Consider the following 16920-nt stretch of genomic DNA (forward strand, 5'->3'; position numbering starts at 1 on the left):
ATGTATCATTTAAAATATTGCCTATGGAGAAAAAAAAAGTTTTTCAGTGAAAATAACTTACGGTGGAATCATGCAATCGTGGAAAATCTTATAATCCAATGTGTATGGCCAGCTAGGTGGTCGATTTTCATAGACCGGCATCGATGAGTCATAGGTGAAGTTCGAGTCGTACAGCATTTTGAACATTTTATTTCCACCGATCGATAAGAATGGTGCTCGCATGCCTCTAACATCGTTTAATTTAACGCCACCGTAAGCGGCCAAAATTTCACGTTGACCAGCCACTTCTCTTGTCCATTTCTTTTGCGAGAACTGCTCTCCGAAGCTATGCCTTTATTTCCACGAAAAAATTGAAGAAAAAAACACACATCGATCGATTAATAAATCATTCACTTTTGTTGGCATTTGAAGAAAGGAAAGCATGTGTTTCAGTGAAGCGATACTCATTGAGTGTAATTTGTTAGTGCAGTGTGGAAATTCGTGTGGAATGTGTGTGTGTGTTTGTGTTTTGTTGATTAATGTAAAGAGGGTTATAGAAATTGGCGTGAAAATAAAAAAATAATAGAGTTATGCAAGGTGTCGAAATAATGGAATAGTGTATCAGCGTAGTTTGAGTTGAATGTTTCGTGTTGAGTATTTGTGTGATATGTAATGATGTGTGTCTTGACAGTAGAATTGTGTATGTGGCGTCGAAGCGTGTGCGTGCGTGTGTGTGTCACGGTGTCGGCGCGTGCCGAAAAAAGAAGTGTTCATTCAATTTCAACTTACGATACAGTGTGTGATGCCATTTCGTGTCCGTCGGAGTACAAGTTTTGCACTTGTGAGTAGTCGGTCCATTCGTGTGAAACGTAGAATGTGGCTGAAATGGGGCATCCGTTTGGATTGACGCGTCCCTTACCAAACAGATCCGAATACAATTGCTTATTCAAATCATTCACCGAATCGTCAAATGTCAATAAAACGATTTGTGGGACATCTTCAACAGGCATATCGCCTGTGTGATTGTGTGATTTGCATTCGATTGATTGTGTGTCGGTTTCATGTCAGATAGGGTTTTTGGTTTTTTTTTTTGGTTTTGAAGTACAGGAAGATGGGTTAAATGCACATGAAATTAAATAAAATGTACGGTTCAGTTACAGTCGCCCGAAATATTAACAATAAATATGCACGAGATAAATATAAATCAGCCTTATGATAAACATTTTACATCGAAGAATACATCTAGACTAATAAGAGCTGCGAAACGATGATCCATTAATTGGTTTTTTTTGGCAGAAAAACGATTTTCATTAAATTGAGGTTACATTTGTACTAGGAGAGACAGGCAGGCAGAGTGAGAGAGAGAGAGTGTATGTAAGAGAGATGACGGAGCAAAGTATCGCATCAGGTTTTTCCTTGGGTTTTGTTGTTGTTTTGGAACAAATCTACTTACGACACGGTATGCGATGCCATTTCGTGACCATCAGCATACAAATTTTGCACTTGAGAATAATCGGTCCATTCGTGCGACACGTAAAACGTCGCCGTTATTGGACACCCATTCGGATTGGTGCGACCGCGTTGGAATAGATCGACGTAAATCTCTTTATTTATATCATTAACGGCATCATCAAACGTCAACAGCACTATTTGCGGTGTTTGATATGCTGGTATTCCTCCTAATAATTGTGTTTACAAAATTCATGAAACACGAATGTGTTTTACTTTTCTTTAAAAATAATTTTACGCATTTTCCTTTCCTTCTACTGTTTTATGAACGCAATTTCGATCAATTTGAGAAAGAAGGTCATGATTTATGACTCATGAAATTACGCATCGCTCTTTGTTCTCTCAAAAACAATTCAAACTTTCAATTCAAATCAATTTGAAACTAATTTTGTGTTGGATATTATTTGAAGTCAAGATTTGAAAAAAAAAAATCTGCGGAAATTCTCTTTTTGGGAAAAGTGTTCCTTGAAACAAAATTTTTCTAAAAACAATGGACTCCTCGAAAAAAAGAAAATTATTTTTTTCGTCAAATTAAATTTATCATAATATTTAATATGTTTGTAAATGAAAATTTTACCTGGAATGTCTCTACCGCCGCAGTAGCAATCGGGCAACAAGCAAACATCTTTGCGACATTTAGCAGCCGTTTTATCTGGAATTGGTTGTGGATACAATGGTTCTGGGCGTGTTGGTGGATTGCGGTAAATGTCAACAAATTCAGTTGCTTTGGAAACAATTGATCCAGATGGTTTCAATGTTGGACGTATACGACTGTTTAATGCAATTTCCAAATTTTAATAGCAATTGAACGAAAATAATTGTGAAAAAATTAAATAAATTTAATTAAAATGTATTGAAATAAGTTATTTAAGATTCGAATTTGGCTATCTATGTGATGTGATAGAGACAGAGAATGAGAAGAAAATTGCTCTATTTAAAATATTGCAAATGAAAATTAAAGTAGTTTTTCAGTGGAAAAAAGAGAAGAAATACTCAGAGTTGGGAAAAAATTTAAGCATTTCATCTCTGAAATGGCATTTCTGTGAAAAGGGTTGCAAATTTCGAGCGAAAAAAACTTACGGTGGATGTGTGCCGCGATTAGAGGTTGGACCAGAAGGAGTGCGATCGTCATATCCGCCAGATGTGTAGTGTGAGCTACCGCGATTTCGGTTATTTGTTCTATATATATATATATCAATTTACAACAAGGCAAACGATTAATAAACGAACCAAAAAAATATCGTTTCAGATAAACTAAAGAGAAAATTTGGTTTCAACAGAAAATTCAAAGAAAACAATTTCAAATTCTTTTTTTTTAATCGACGAATTTAGCCATCACCAAGTAAAGCAAAAATAAAGTGCAAGCAAAATTAGATAAAGTAATCGTTAGTATTTACAGCAATTAGGCTACATAATTCTACACAAGTAACAAATTAATGACACCCATTAGCCCGAAAATATACATCAGTTGATGAGATGAAGCTTAAAATTAGTAACACAATAATTTTGACAAAAAAAAGATAACTATCTATTTTGCAAATATGGGTGAACGTTGCATATACAATGCATATGTTTATATTCGGAATCAAAGAACAAGTGAATCGGTGCAAAGATATTTTAAGATTTGTTTTTTTATCGGTTTAGCGATGCAATCAGGTGTATTTTGTGTACAAATGATCAGTAGCGATGAAAAACAAGGATCGAGAAGGAGGAGACATTTTTGAGAAGAGTGTGTGATGAGAGGGGGAAATGTTTGATTTTCTCCAGCCGCGCACATGCGATCAAAGATCGAATCGCCCGGAACCAGTTCATTCGGAATGGTTTTGCTGACATTTCATTACATTTTTTCATTACATAATATTTTGGATTGCTTATGTCGACTTATTTTGGAAACAAAGAAGTGTAATTTCGCGACATTTATCTCTTGGAAACTTAGTACAAAAAAATAAACTGAACAGTGCAACCTATTGAAAGCTTTGAATTGTGTCGGTGCTGAGAGAAAAATAAATGCGTTAATCGATTTAATAGAAAAGGAAACAACAACAAAAAATAACCATGAACACGAAAATTATGTAAATAAAAAAGAGATCGTAGGACAGGTGCAGAATGCGAGTCAAGAAATGGATTCAAAATGAATCCAAATTCAAAATGAAAATTGGTCGATTGCAAGAAATCGCCGATCAATTGAAGAGAGACAGAGAGTGTGTATGTGTGGGTGGTTAGAATTTTAACTTGTTACACATAAACAAAATAGTAAACAGAGAAACGATTGTTTTAGCCTTGGTCGATCTTCCACAACAAACGAATTTTATAAAAGTAAAAAAAAAAATATGAGAGAATGAAATCAAGAGAGTGATTGATTTTGTTTTGATTTTCTCAAAATCCGCTTTGAAAGATTAAAATGCAGATTTTGAGTAGATGGTGGATAATTTGTGTGCGATTTTCAGTAAAATGTTTTCTTTTTGTTTTTTTCACTTAAAGTGTGTGTACCTCGACGGTATTTCGTTGCACTTGGCATCGATACATTTGACTATCGGAGTGGTATGTTGATGGAAACGGATAGCCGGTGTGGTGTGCGGATTCATTCGGCGTGTTGGTGTGCCCGCAATCGTTGTTTTGATCGCTGGATTGACTCGTGATGCGCGCGACGGGAGCGTTTGTACGGAATTTGTTGAACTATAGGATTTTTGTGTGGTGCTAGTTGTCAAACGCGTTTGTGTCGAGGTCGTTATACCATCGTTATTTGTTCGAATGGTTGTACTTGTCATTGGGTCAAACACGGTCAACGGTACATAAGTCAAGTCACGGATATGTGTCGTTGGCGGTTCATAGTCAATTTGATTACGTTCGTGTGTCTCATTTGTTAAATCTAAATCGGTGGAGTATTTGCGTGTTGCCACCGCTTTCGTTGTGGTTTCGTACTGATATTCGGATTCGACATCTTTTTCAGCTTCACTCTCGAGCTGCTTGAGCCGAGATTTGATCTCCGATTCAGTGGGTACATTAAATTCGGGCATTTCAACGGTTGCACGGAATTTTTCGCGTTCATCCGGATGCAATTCAGTTGACGATGGTATTGGTTCCTCTGTATCGGTCATTATACTCAAAATTTCATCCGTACTTCCAGGTATGTCATCGGCTTGGTTTGCTCCATCTTTTACATAATCCTCGAGTGTGGCATGTTGTTTTGATTCTTGCTCTTCGTCATCTTTAACAATTGAATATTTCGGGCTATCTTTGATATAATCACCCAAACTATGATGAATTATGCTCTCCTGTTCTTCTTCATCTTTCACGTGGCGATAGTTGGAGAAGAATTTCGTCGGCGCAACATTGTCATTCATCACGGTGTATTTCACGAGTTTTCCATCATCTTCTACCATAAATTGAACATTCTTTCCGCTTGACGGTCGAAGCCCTTCATTTGCTGAAACGTGTATATTTGGTATTCTTGTCGTTGGTCTCTTGCTCGGTTTTCGATAGCCCTTTGTCGATTGTTCTACCTTTTGTTCGGTGGACAGCACATTTTCCACAGCCTTCATGAAATTGTTATTTCTCATTTGATCCAAATCTGGATCATCTTCGGTGAATTCCTGAACATTTGGGTTCAAAATGACCGGCGTCAGTCCACCGGCCGAATTGTTTAGCTTCTTTTTCGATCGCATTCGTACGACCTTTCGGTAATGGTCTCTTCCTTGCTGTGGGAACGATGGAATCGGCGAGAATCCAGATGGTGACGCAAGTCCATGCGGCGCTTGTGAATCTATTTGGTTTGGGAATACTGAAAACTGTGGCGTAGATGTTGTAATTGAAATCGGTGTTGTTGTTTGATACGGTGGGAAATTCTCATTGACCACTGAATTTGGAATGCTCGAATGCTGTAGATAATTATCATAGTTTGACTTTTGTGGGAAGGATGTTGTGATTGAAATGATTGGTTTCTCCGTTGTAATATCGATTTGTCCGATGGACGGTCTCATTGGCCTGAATCGTTCATCCGATGGTAAAATCTGAATATTATTAACAAGTTGATTTGGGAAAACAGACGATGCAATTGGCGTCCATTCAAATGGTCGTTCCGTTGATGAAACTGTTGGGTAATTTGTTGTGATTGAGATAGGTGTTGTACTTGACGACGGTGACGATGAGAATGGTGTGTATGAAGCGGGTGTGCTTTGTGTTGATGAAACATAATTCTTTTGTGTTGTATTCTTTGGTGGCGCTGTAATAATAAAATAGCTTTTGAAGAAGCTGCTTGATGTGGGTGCTGGTGGTGCTCTTGTCGTCGTCGTTGTTGTTGTGGTGGTGCTTGGCGTTGGGTTGGATTGAATGTTATTCTTTCCAATGGTAATGCTGTATGATCCAAGCGAAGGGCGATACTGTGTTGGTTTGATGTCTTCTAAAATGGTTTGCAAGCTGGCATAGGGTGATATGAGTGGTTTGGATGTTGTTGTATCGAATGTTCGATTCAATCGTTCACGGAACTCAAGCGATGGAAATTTGGTTGGCTGGCGACTTTGTGTTTTTGACGGCCGTTCATAATCCTTGTCGCCATCGAAAGTGAATGAAAACTTGGAGACGGTCTTCGATTTTGGCGCCACAACATCTCTATGTATTGACGGTGCAGCCGATGGATTTGGTTCTGATTTGGTTCGATTGATCGGTTGGCCAAAAATAAGTTTCTTCATGTCATCTGGGGCAACAGTATCGACGACTGTATTGAACACCTCTGATCCAGGCAAAGTGGGTTTTTTCAAGTACTGTATTTTCCAATTTCGCAACGGCGAATAGGTTGTAGGAACGATAATTTCATGTTTCAATGGAGTGATTGAGTTGCTGGTTGAATGATGATGTATCGAATTGACGGTGGGATGAATGGAATTGAACGTTGATTCAATCGAATTCGTTGTTTGTGGTTTTCTCACGTACAATGGAATATTTTCCGATTCAGCATGACTTGCATGCTGATAGTTATCGGTGGAATGTTCAGAATCGCGATCATCATCGGTTTCGGTGGGGTTTCGATTTTGATTACGTTTTCCATTTGATAGGCCAGTTGTAAGGGAAAAACGATAGGTATCGTTTGATGGTAGACGTGATGATGGTATGTGAATGGCAGATATTGGCTGCGATTCGGTTTGCTTATTTGGTAATGTGGTAATAACATGAGACTTTGGAGTGGATTGAATGAATAATGACGATTGGCTATTTACAAAGGCATTGACTAATTCTTTTTCGGATGGAGATAATGGTTTGGTGCTGGTGACACGCGTTTTACTCGGTGCTTGAAAACTTTGCGGCTGTTTATCGGACACAATGAAATCTAAATACTTTTTACGTTGTTCTTGGTCAGACTCATCACGAATATGTTCGTTATAGTTAGTGTCTGTGGTTGACGACACCGATGGCTTTGTGATTGCAACCGATTGTTGTCGATATGATTTGGTCGTGTCAATTGGTTCGCTATGCGATTTTTGTTGTTGTTGTTGTTGTTGTTGTTGATGTTTTTGGTGTTGTTGTTCTATTCTATACGTTCGATTTGCATTGCTAGTTTTGTCAAAGTTATTGTTGTTATTGTTATTGTACCGAAAACCAGTCGTTAGTGTATACGTTTGTGAATGGTCTGGGTCTAATTTTAGTTTGTTTGCGTCACGATTGTAGTTGTTATTTCTTGGTTTGGTTGGGGCATTTGTTTGGGATAGGATTGTTGGATTTGGACTAGAGCTAGGATAACGAGGTATTTGGTGATTGTATTGTTGTTGTTGGTTGTATTGGTGGTGGTTTTGTGATTGAGTATTTGAGAAGGGATAACCCGCGCGTGTTCCTAATGTAAATTTTATTGATTCGGATGACGACGTCCGATTTTTGGTGACATCACTTGATCTGTTTGAAAATGGGGTAATATAAAAACATACAATTCTAGTAAACCGTACATCGAATTTTCAAATTTGGTTCATGTGTGAGTGAGCGTATTTTTGCTTTTTTTAATTTTTGGAAATGTGGAAAAAAAAGTTTCATATTTTAGTTTCAAATAAACGACGAAAAAAAAATCTTTTCGAAACAAAAAAAAAAATATATTCGCCACTAATAAAACCTATTTTCAAGCAGCCTGCAATAAAGCCCGAATATTGTTCACTTATTTTCTTTCCGGTTTTGGTTTTTTTTTGGGTGTAAATTCATGTGGATATGAAAAATGACATGAATTGATGATGATTATGTGTGTGTGAATGTCAATGACAAAGCCCCAAAAATTATTGTGAAGAAATGATCGCCACTCATTTTGGATCGATACAATCACAGCGGCGCAACAAACGATTCAATGACTCTTTTCATTCCCTACACAGCTACATTTCTTTACACAGTTTGTTCGTTTTTCAACGACGTTTCATTTCACGTTGCCTTTTCTTTCTTTCGTACGTAATTGTGATAGCAAATTGTTACCGTACATTTTCATCGTTTATTCCGGTGTATATGTGTTGGTACGTTTTTTGTTTTGTTCATTACAATGGATTAAACGATGATTCTAAAGAAATATTCAGTACCATGCCAGTAAAAATATTTAGAAGGAAAATAAAATGAATTAAACTTATTCTACGCTAAAAATTTGTTTCAACTGAGCCCGGATGATCCAAACCAAATACCAAGATGTTTGAAAATTTTCTTAAAGAATGATTTTTTTTTATTGAATAGTGACTAGCATGGTATATGTCGTCGAAATCGTTGTTCTTCTGACACAACAAAATGAAATACGAACAATCGATTTATTGAAAGCAAAACGCAGCAAATGGCAAATAAAAATCACATGCGTAAATAAATAGTCCATCCATTGTTATTGAATAATATAAAAATAAAATCACAAACGAATGAATGAGAAAAAAATAAATCATCTCACTGCCCAGCAAATGCAGAGAAAAAAAAATTAGTACAACAAATGTTTTTGGCAATTATAAATGAAAGCGAAAATAAAGCGATGAAAAAAGCTTGAAGGTAAAAAAGTCAGCCTTAGAGAAATTAGAGAAACGGAAATGAAACAATTGCAATCACATTCCACTCAAAACTATTACTTATGTGACAAATGTGTTGCCATCAAAGGGAAAGCGTTTTGTTTTTTAAATGTATAATTGCAATCGATCATTTTGGAAGGTGCGCGATGGTGGTCAAATTCGATGCGATTTTCGACCCGAAATGCAATGATGACAATGAGCGGTTGTTGTTTTTGTCTTGAATATTGTTTCAATTCACAGTGTACCAGAAAATGGGAGCAAATAGAACGAAAATGTGACTGAGTATGTATGGAATTTGAATGATTTATAGATGGTTTAGCTGTTGCAAATAATCAGCTTGCGTGTGAATTGTGTATGGGTTGTTTGTTTTTTTTCTGTTTGGTTTGGTTTGTTTAACTAATTTCTACCTTTCCGCTTCGGATTTTGTTGAAGGTTGTGTTTGTGAGACCAGTGTTGTTGTTTCAAATTCCGGCTCATTGTGATCGATTCCGGAGAATGTTTCGGTAAGCGGTTCGATGGTGGTTTTTTCGATGATCGCCGGTGGAACAGTTGTTTTTGGCTCAGGGAATTGATTCCGCGAGGTGAACGCTTCGGGGACAGTTATCAATGGTGGCCGAATCGGTGCACGTATCGTCGATGACAATATATACCGATCGGTTATAATATCTAATTCGAATTCATTCTGATCGATTTGCTCATCCCTACATATGGTCATGGATTCAGTGTGGACTTTGGATTAGTGAATATGTTCTCTTAAAGTTTTTTTTTTCTTCTTCTGTTCGAGTCAACGAAGACCCAAATGAATTTTTATAAAACGAAAAAAAAATATTTCCGAAATAATCTAAGTAAATTAACTAAATAAATTCAACAAAATGATTCTCGTTGCGAAAGAGTGTTTGTGTGCCATTGATGACGCTTTAAAATGGATTGCTAATATTTACGCATTTACCAAAAAACAAAAACGATTTACGAAACGTATACAATTTCGCATTTGGTTTTTTTTTTTGTTTTGCAAATAAAAAAAAACCATCTCTACTCTGCAATTCTCTAAAGTTCGATGTGTGAATGACTTCTATTGAACCAGATTTACGTATAAAATATATATAACTATCAACATGATTAATATCGGGATTAATCACAAACAAATAACATAATTAATCTCAACGGTTTTAAAACAATATTGGTTTTGGTTTTTTTTTTGCCGGCTTTGTAAAGCGGCAAAATGTATTAATACACATTACAATGATAAAAAAAAGACATTTAATGCTCATATCGCATAACAAAAAACAAATGAAAAACCATTCCATATCAGAAGGATACGAAATGTTTATGAGCAAAATACATTTTAGTCGATATTAATTGGAATGGAATGACAGAGAAATGTGACATAACTTACCGAACTTGTGTCTTCGTGGGTTGATCATATTCATTATCTGCTTCAAGCTGCGAGTGTTCAAAGAGTGAAAATCGGGAGAAAAGAGAAAAAGTCAATTGAAATGAAATCGGAGATAAGTCGATATTTTATGTTCAAAAATTAAGTGTGTTTTTTCCGGCCAACTGATAAATTCTTCGCATTCTTTTTATTCTTTGTATTTTTTTTGCCAATTAAAACGCAAATATTTGCTTAAAAAAGTTATTTGGGGTTTTCCAAAAAAAAAAAAAAGATGAAAGCAAATACCTGTGCCACAAGTGCTTCATCGTATTCTGGATTATATGCTTCATGTGCTGGTGCTTGGTCATAATTGGGCTTCGAATTGGAAATGTATGTTTGCTGTGGCTGGTGCGGCGGTGGAATACTCTTAGTCGATGTTGATTGCGTTTGAGTGGTCAGAGTTGTGCTTGGCCGATAGGTCGTTTGCACGTATTTCGGTTGCGATGGATTCCGGTTATTATTGTATTGTGCTGGGTAATCTGAATTTCATACGCAAAAAAAACATGCCGAAAAAACCGATTGGTAGAGCGAAAGAGAGAGAGAATTTATTAGCAAACAAGCGGTAGAGCGAGAGAGTAAAAAGAGTGAGAGAGATAGAGAGAAAAAAAAATTAGCCGATGAAAATCAAAGTGCAAGTTCGAAAAAAGAAGAAAGAAAAAAAGTCGAGTGTTGGAGTTCATCGAACCACTTACCGTCTCTGTAAAGATCGCCAGTGTCTTCAGCCTCATCATCATACACGGAGAAATACGAATTGTATTGCGTTGGGTTATTGTACTCTTGATTGCTTGTTGCATTGTAATAGTTTCGATTACTTTCTGGGGCCGATGGTAATTGCGAAGACGATTCAACTCTGTCGGAACACATGGAGAAACGAAAGTGAGTATCAAAAAGAAAGAACCAAACAAACAGATCAACAACAAGAACAAAACAAAATTTACGAAAAGACTGAATGGAAATGAAGAAGCATGAGTTTGGATATATGTTTTTTTTTTCAAGTGAATTTTTCGTTTTCAAACAAAAAGTGAAAAAAAAAAATTCGTGTTCTATTGAATGTCATGTAAGAAAAAGTCCCTGTGTGTAGTCGGTGTATTGTGTTAGTCGCAATGGTAATGAAAATGGTATGGCATGGATTGGATATTGAGTGTTACGTAAGAGGTGTTTTTATGTATGGATGATGTTTTATGATGGAATATGGGTTGGTAATGAACGCTTAATTAGATTTTTTGTTTGTTTGTTTGATGTGTGTTTTTTGTTTTGCGCTTAACAAAGATGATACCTGTTTGGTAGGCGTTCGTCAAGTTCCCATAAGTTCTTTTTCAGTGCATTTGTGCGTTGTGCTTTTTGCGCTTTATTTTCTTGTTTCCAGCGATTTGAATTAGTCGATTGCGATTGTGATTGTGATTGCGATTGGTGTTGTTGTTGTTGTCCTTTGCCCGTATTGTAATTGTTATGTTTGGCTCGAATAGTGAATGTCTTTGTCTTGGGCGTGCTGGTTGTCAGCGTTGTCGTTGTTGTCGGTTCACTTGTGAGTGTTGTCAATTTGCTGGATGAGGTCGTTTTGATAGTCGTTTTAATGCGTGTTTTTGGTGCTTTTGATGTTTTCACCGGTCCAGATAGATTGGTTGGTTTATTGCGTGTACGCAACGTGTACGGCCTCAATGTGGATTGATTTAAATAGCGCGGAATATCGGTACGATGTTCGTTGTGTCGTACACCTTGGAAAACATCTTCTGGGAATGTGATGATCGCTGGAATTGGTGATGTTGTTTCGGTGCTGCTCTTTGTATAATGCGATCGATCGAAGGTTGTTGTGCTGTGCTTTTTCGTTGTTGTTGTTGTTATTGTTGGCGGTGGCGTTGTTAGTGGTCTTTGTGTTAAAATTGTTAGCGATTTTACGGTGGTTGAGTATGGGCGTGGTGCTGCCGTTTCTGACATCGGCATGAACTTTGACACATTTTGCGGTGGTAATTTTATGTCACCGCTATAATCTTCATCTTCGTACTCGTAATAATCCTCTTCAACCTTTGGATCTTTTCCTTTGAATGACGTTTCAAATGTTTGCGGTGTGCTAATGCTGTGCGGTGACGAGAAACCATTGATATAGTTCGTTTTCACTGGTTTGGTTGTGTACTCAGCTAGAGTTGATGTCGTATGTTTATGTGTTGTAATTGCTGGCTCTTTAGTATGTTTAAGGGTTGTAGTTGGTGGCACTGTTTTCTTGGCTGTGGTCGTCAATGGTTCTTCGTCCACATCGTAGTAATAATCGTCTGGAATGGCAGTAGTCGTTTGAATCTTTTTAGGCACTGGTTTATTTTGCGGTCTAATCAAAACGGTATCGGGTTCAATTGGCCGAGCGATTGCATTGTATTTTGGTGTTGGCTTGGGCAAATGCTGCGATTCACGAATGTTATACACAAATTTATTGAAATCAAAATTAACTCCAACTTGTGGGCCCACAATCGGTGGCCGCTTCTTTGCACCTCCAATTATAACTGGATCATCGTAATTCTTTGGTGCATCATAGTTTTTAATCACCTCATAGCTCTTTGGTGGCTCATAATTCTTTTGATCTTGCGATTGCAGCTTAATCGATGGCCGCGTGAACTTCTCAACATTTGCATCTTTCAACGTTTGTGTAATATAAAAACCGTTATTCTTTTCCGTTGGCTTGAGTTCGTCCGTTGTCACTTCAAACGAGTAAAGTGGTTTTTGTGATTTTTGTTCGAAATTCGAAAATGGCAATTCATTATTAAACACTGGTTTCACCGTGGATACCGCCACGGGTGTTACAATGTTCGGTCTTTGTGAAACCAATGGATTGTAGTATGTTGAAACGTCCGTATTTTCCTGTACATTATAAGCATTGCCACCGTAAATGTTATTGTTTTGATTGTTCTCATGCACAGCGGCTGGTTCGCGGTAAACGGGTCGATGTGTGTAGTCATTGTATTTGTCGACGGTGTTTGGCCGTAATTTCGGTTTCTTATTGTGATTGATGGTTGCGAATGCAGTCGGATTATTGTTGAGAAATCCACCAACAGTGCTAATATGCACATAATGTGTTTTTGGCGTTGAAGCACTTAAAATTTTCGCCGGTTTGTCTAAATAGTAGAGTGGAGCTTGTGGTTGTCGGACTTGTTGAATTTTCAGATTCTGTTGATTCGATTGCGATGGATGACGATTGAATTCCTGTTTAATTTGTACACCATTTGCCATGTGATAGTAGGAAAAGTTTTCCGGTAGACTGTCAACAGGATCACCGGTTGCTGAACTTGAAATTGCCGAATTTGGTATGCCTTTTTGTACCGGTTTCGGTGCGCCACCGCCATTCGGAACAAGTGGATAGAAAGGTGCTTGTGACACAAGTTTTGATGGCTTAAAATGGGTTTGCTGTGCATCACCAACATCGAATGTCGTGTGAATGGTGTATGGTTTTGGTGAATTGAATTCGGTGACTGCATTTGGTGCGGAATTTTTAAAGTTTCCATACGGATTGCCGTATGGATTGTATTCGGTTTGCTTGAACGATGGCAACTGATAGTATGGATTTTCATTTTTGTAAAAGTCATTGGATCGTGCACTGCCTGGCGGCGTTAAAAATGTATTGTAATTTACACTACTGAGTTCCGTGTCTCTTTGGAAGTGACCAGCTTGTGGATGAGCTCTTGAGGTAGAATGCAATCGTGGTTCGTTTGGCAAATTAAAATTATCGACAGAAAATTGCCAAGGTCCAATTGGTGGCGGTGGCCTCAATTGGCGCACTGTTCGTTTGCCTGTCTCAATCGGTGTTGTTGCAGTTTCATCATGTTCATCGTCGTGTGATTCATTACCATTCGATGATGTGTGATCATCGTCAACGTCGCCGTCGACGTAGTCGTCGTTGTTGTTGCCGTTGTCGGCGCGTCGTCGCGTTTCAGTCGTTGCTATGTCTTCGCTTTCGTCAACGTCACGTTTTTTACGGTCTAAGTGCTTTGCAGTTTGTGTTTCAATTTTGTTGTCAGTTATGTCAATAGAAACCACGTCCGGTATGTCACTACGCAAGCAATGTAAGTTATTGTTGTTTGTTGTGTGTGTGTGTGTTTTTTTTAATTGAAAAAAGAAGTAGATTTTTGTCAATATGTAATGTGGATCTCATGGAATTTAATGAATTTTGTATTTGCTTTTTTTTTCTTTCTTAATTTATTTTTTCTCATTCGTTTTGTACGAGAGAAAGATAATAATCGTATGAATGTAATCGAGAGAAGGGCGGTAGCGTGCATGTATGCACGGAACACAAAAATCTGGCAATATTTTTTACTGGCTTACCTGTGTTGATTGATTTGCGAACCGAATGAAAATGAACCGACTTTACCGTGGCTCGGCAATGCATTGACATGTTGCGTGATTAAGCCGTCGCGATCACGTTGTACCTGGCCAACGGTGCTCGGTTGTCCACGATACACTCTCTGCTGGCGATCCGACTCTTCTTCCTCGATCGGTGGCAATGTGTCATGCGCTTCGTACAACTGCAAGTAAATGCGATGCCATAAATCAATCACGCATCCTTTTCGAAAAAATAAGAATCGACACGCTTACCTTGGCGATATCGAGATTGTCCAATGGTTTTGGTTGACCTCGTGATGTGATCACTGGATTTGGTTGCACGAACGGCTGTGGTGGTAGCGTATTCGATAGAGGTGCTAAAGTTTGTTGAGTAACCGGTGACACAGATGAATGGCGTACTGGTATTGAATCCGGATATCGATCGGTTTGCGGTGTCGACGATACCGACGAAAATCGGAATTTATTTGGCACTACTTGATAAGCGTCATGCTGTTGTTGCTGTTGCTGCTGTTGTTGTCGCCCATTCAATTCTCGTCCCGAGCCATTTGACGATACATTCTCATCGGACGCTTCACAACCCACGTTCCGTGGCCAATCGCACGTTTGCAACTCATGACTATACATCAATCCACCCGTGCAGCTCTCTAACAACGCTCCGCCAAACACGCACACATAATACTGTGAGCAATCGGACGGATGCGGATAATAGCCGAACTCTTCGGGACACTGAAAGGCGTCTGATGACGCTGACCCTTTTGGATTCACACCCAACGATCGTGCTATTGTTGACGGTCGCCTAGACTGTGCTTGCACTGTTAGATGCTCTGAAATGAAAAAAAAAGAAACAAGCAGTTAGTCAAGATGTTTAACATAAAATGCGTATGTTTGAAATTAAACAGACAGTTTGTCTTAACAAGCACATTCACCATCATCGCCAATGGAATGAAAAATATCATTTGCCATTGCAATTTATTTACTTGACTCCTACTCAATTACACACATCGCATTTGCAATTCTTTATCATAACTCATGCGCGAAAGCTTGAGCACACGCTCTTGTGTTGTCAGTGCACAATTTGACTGGTGGATATGCACGAATTTGGTGTACTTTCGAAGGTTTTTTTTCTGCATTGCGAAAGGATGAACAGATTGTAAACAAGAAATCGCACATTGTAGGCGACATTCAAAAACAAAGACACATCTCGCGCGTGAGCGCAAGAGAAGAACACACATTCGAATGCAAAAAGTCAACATTGGCGCGGAAAATTCAACATCGAGTGATTTATGTGCGGTGTGTCGAAAAATAAAACAATGATTTGGAAGTACATACAGCACACAAAAAGGCACAATAACTCTTAGTATGAAAATCAATTGAGATTCCCGGTTTTTTGTCTTCTTCTTCTTCTTCTCGATTTTCTTGGGATTTTTTTTTATGCGCATTGTGACTAGAACATTTAAAGAAAAAAAAATGCATCGAACACGATACGAAAAGGTGTCTGCTCTACACAGCAAAAGTCGTATTTTGTTTAGTGTCTTGTTACAAAACATTGATTTCGAATCCACCTTGACTTGTCACATCGGGGCGACATTTTGCGATTTAATTTTTTCGTTCGTTCTCTTTTGTTTTTCATTAAAAAAAAGCGTTCAAATTGATTTTCAATTACCAAACGATGGCGATGATGACACTCGACAGAGAAACAACAACAAACGATGCGCTTCATGAAAATAACAACACATTTCTTAATGCGCTTGATTAATGCATTGATAAAGGAAATTCCTCTTCAGACCGTAACCGCAAATGCAATTTGCTGGGGAATATTGGTGAAGCGAACACAATTCGGTTTGGATTTTACTTTGGGAGACAGTTGACGTATGTTTGTTGCTGCACAACAAACATTGAACTGAACTGCATTGAAAATGGAATCGGTGAACTTTGGATTTGTCAATTGTCTTGATCTCTCTCATTCGCTCAGTGTGTCACATGTTTCCCATTTTCATGCATTTTTGAACAAACATTGTGTACGATAATTAGGTTCTGACGCAACCGAACTCAAAACTCAGTGAGATTAAGAAAGAGACGAATGGAAAAAAAACTAACAACAACAGCCAACACTTACACACACACCATTAGTGCTTCAATTACGCCGCTGGCTGTTTTCGCGTTCAATTTCAATGCTTAGCCACACCGGTGTGTGTGCCGTTGTGTTTTGTTTGCAGAGATCGCGCCACAAAACAGTGACAATGTCTTTTTTTTCTTGGATTCACACTGGATATTTCTTCTCTCTTTTTCTCATTTCTCAAAGTTTTTTTCTCTTGGCTGTTGCTATCTTGCTCGTTCATTCGCTTGATCGATTCATTTGAATGTGTTGTGTGTGTGTGTGTGTGTTCTTCATAATGGCATTCAGTCGAATTCGTGTAACGGTTTTATGCTAATTACACCTTAAAGGCACAAGTGATTTATTTTATTTGTTGCGGTCGCTCCTACTATTCACTCAGCAAATCAACATCACTTGCGATTATACGCGAGATAGTCATCGAAAACGATATAAATAAACAAGTAGGTTAGAAAACCATGTTCATTTCAATTGCGTGAAGGTCACAAGTTCGTTTGGGCTTCGTCAATCTCTGAGCGTGTCTCTCTCTCCTTCTCACTTTTAGGCTCTGCTCAAGCGAT

The 16920-nt window shown here is 38.1% G+C and overlaps 1 protein-coding gene across 2 annotated transcripts in view; it reads right to left on the bottom strand.

The window, feature by feature from the left end:
• The window catches only part of LOC129565679 (mucin-5AC), a 69550-nt gene that overhangs the window by 1042 nt on the left and 51588 nt on the right, over positions 1-16920 (bottom strand). For both annotated transcript variants that reach the window (XM_055440793.1, XM_055440794.1), the window contains exons 3-13: positions 14500-15071; positions 14230-14429; positions 11201-13957; positions 10617-10774; positions 10171-10403; positions 9889-9935; positions 3979-7371; positions 2569-2667; positions 2066-2259; positions 769-994; positions 62-331 (exon numbers count right to left, since the gene is read on the bottom strand). In XM_055440793.1, the coding sequence (XP_055296768.1) occupies positions 62-331; positions 769-994; positions 2066-2259; positions 2569-2667; positions 3979-7371; positions 9889-9935; positions 10171-10403; positions 10617-10774; positions 11201-13957; positions 14230-14429; positions 14500-15071 (8149 nt within the window). The remainder of the gene's footprint in view (positions 1-61; positions 332-768; positions 995-2065; positions 2260-2568; positions 2668-3978; positions 7372-9888; positions 9936-10170; positions 10404-10616; positions 10775-11200; positions 13958-14229; positions 14430-14499; positions 15072-16920) is intronic.

The sequence above is a fragment of the Sitodiplosis mosellana genome, unplaced genomic scaffold, assembly GCF_009176505.1.
Source record: "Sitodiplosis mosellana isolate CC-2019 unplaced genomic scaffold, AAFC_SMos_1.0 Smas_scaffold_3, whole genome shotgun sequence".
Classification (NCBI taxonomy): Eukaryota; Metazoa; Arthropoda; class Insecta; order Diptera; family Cecidomyiidae; genus Sitodiplosis; species Sitodiplosis mosellana.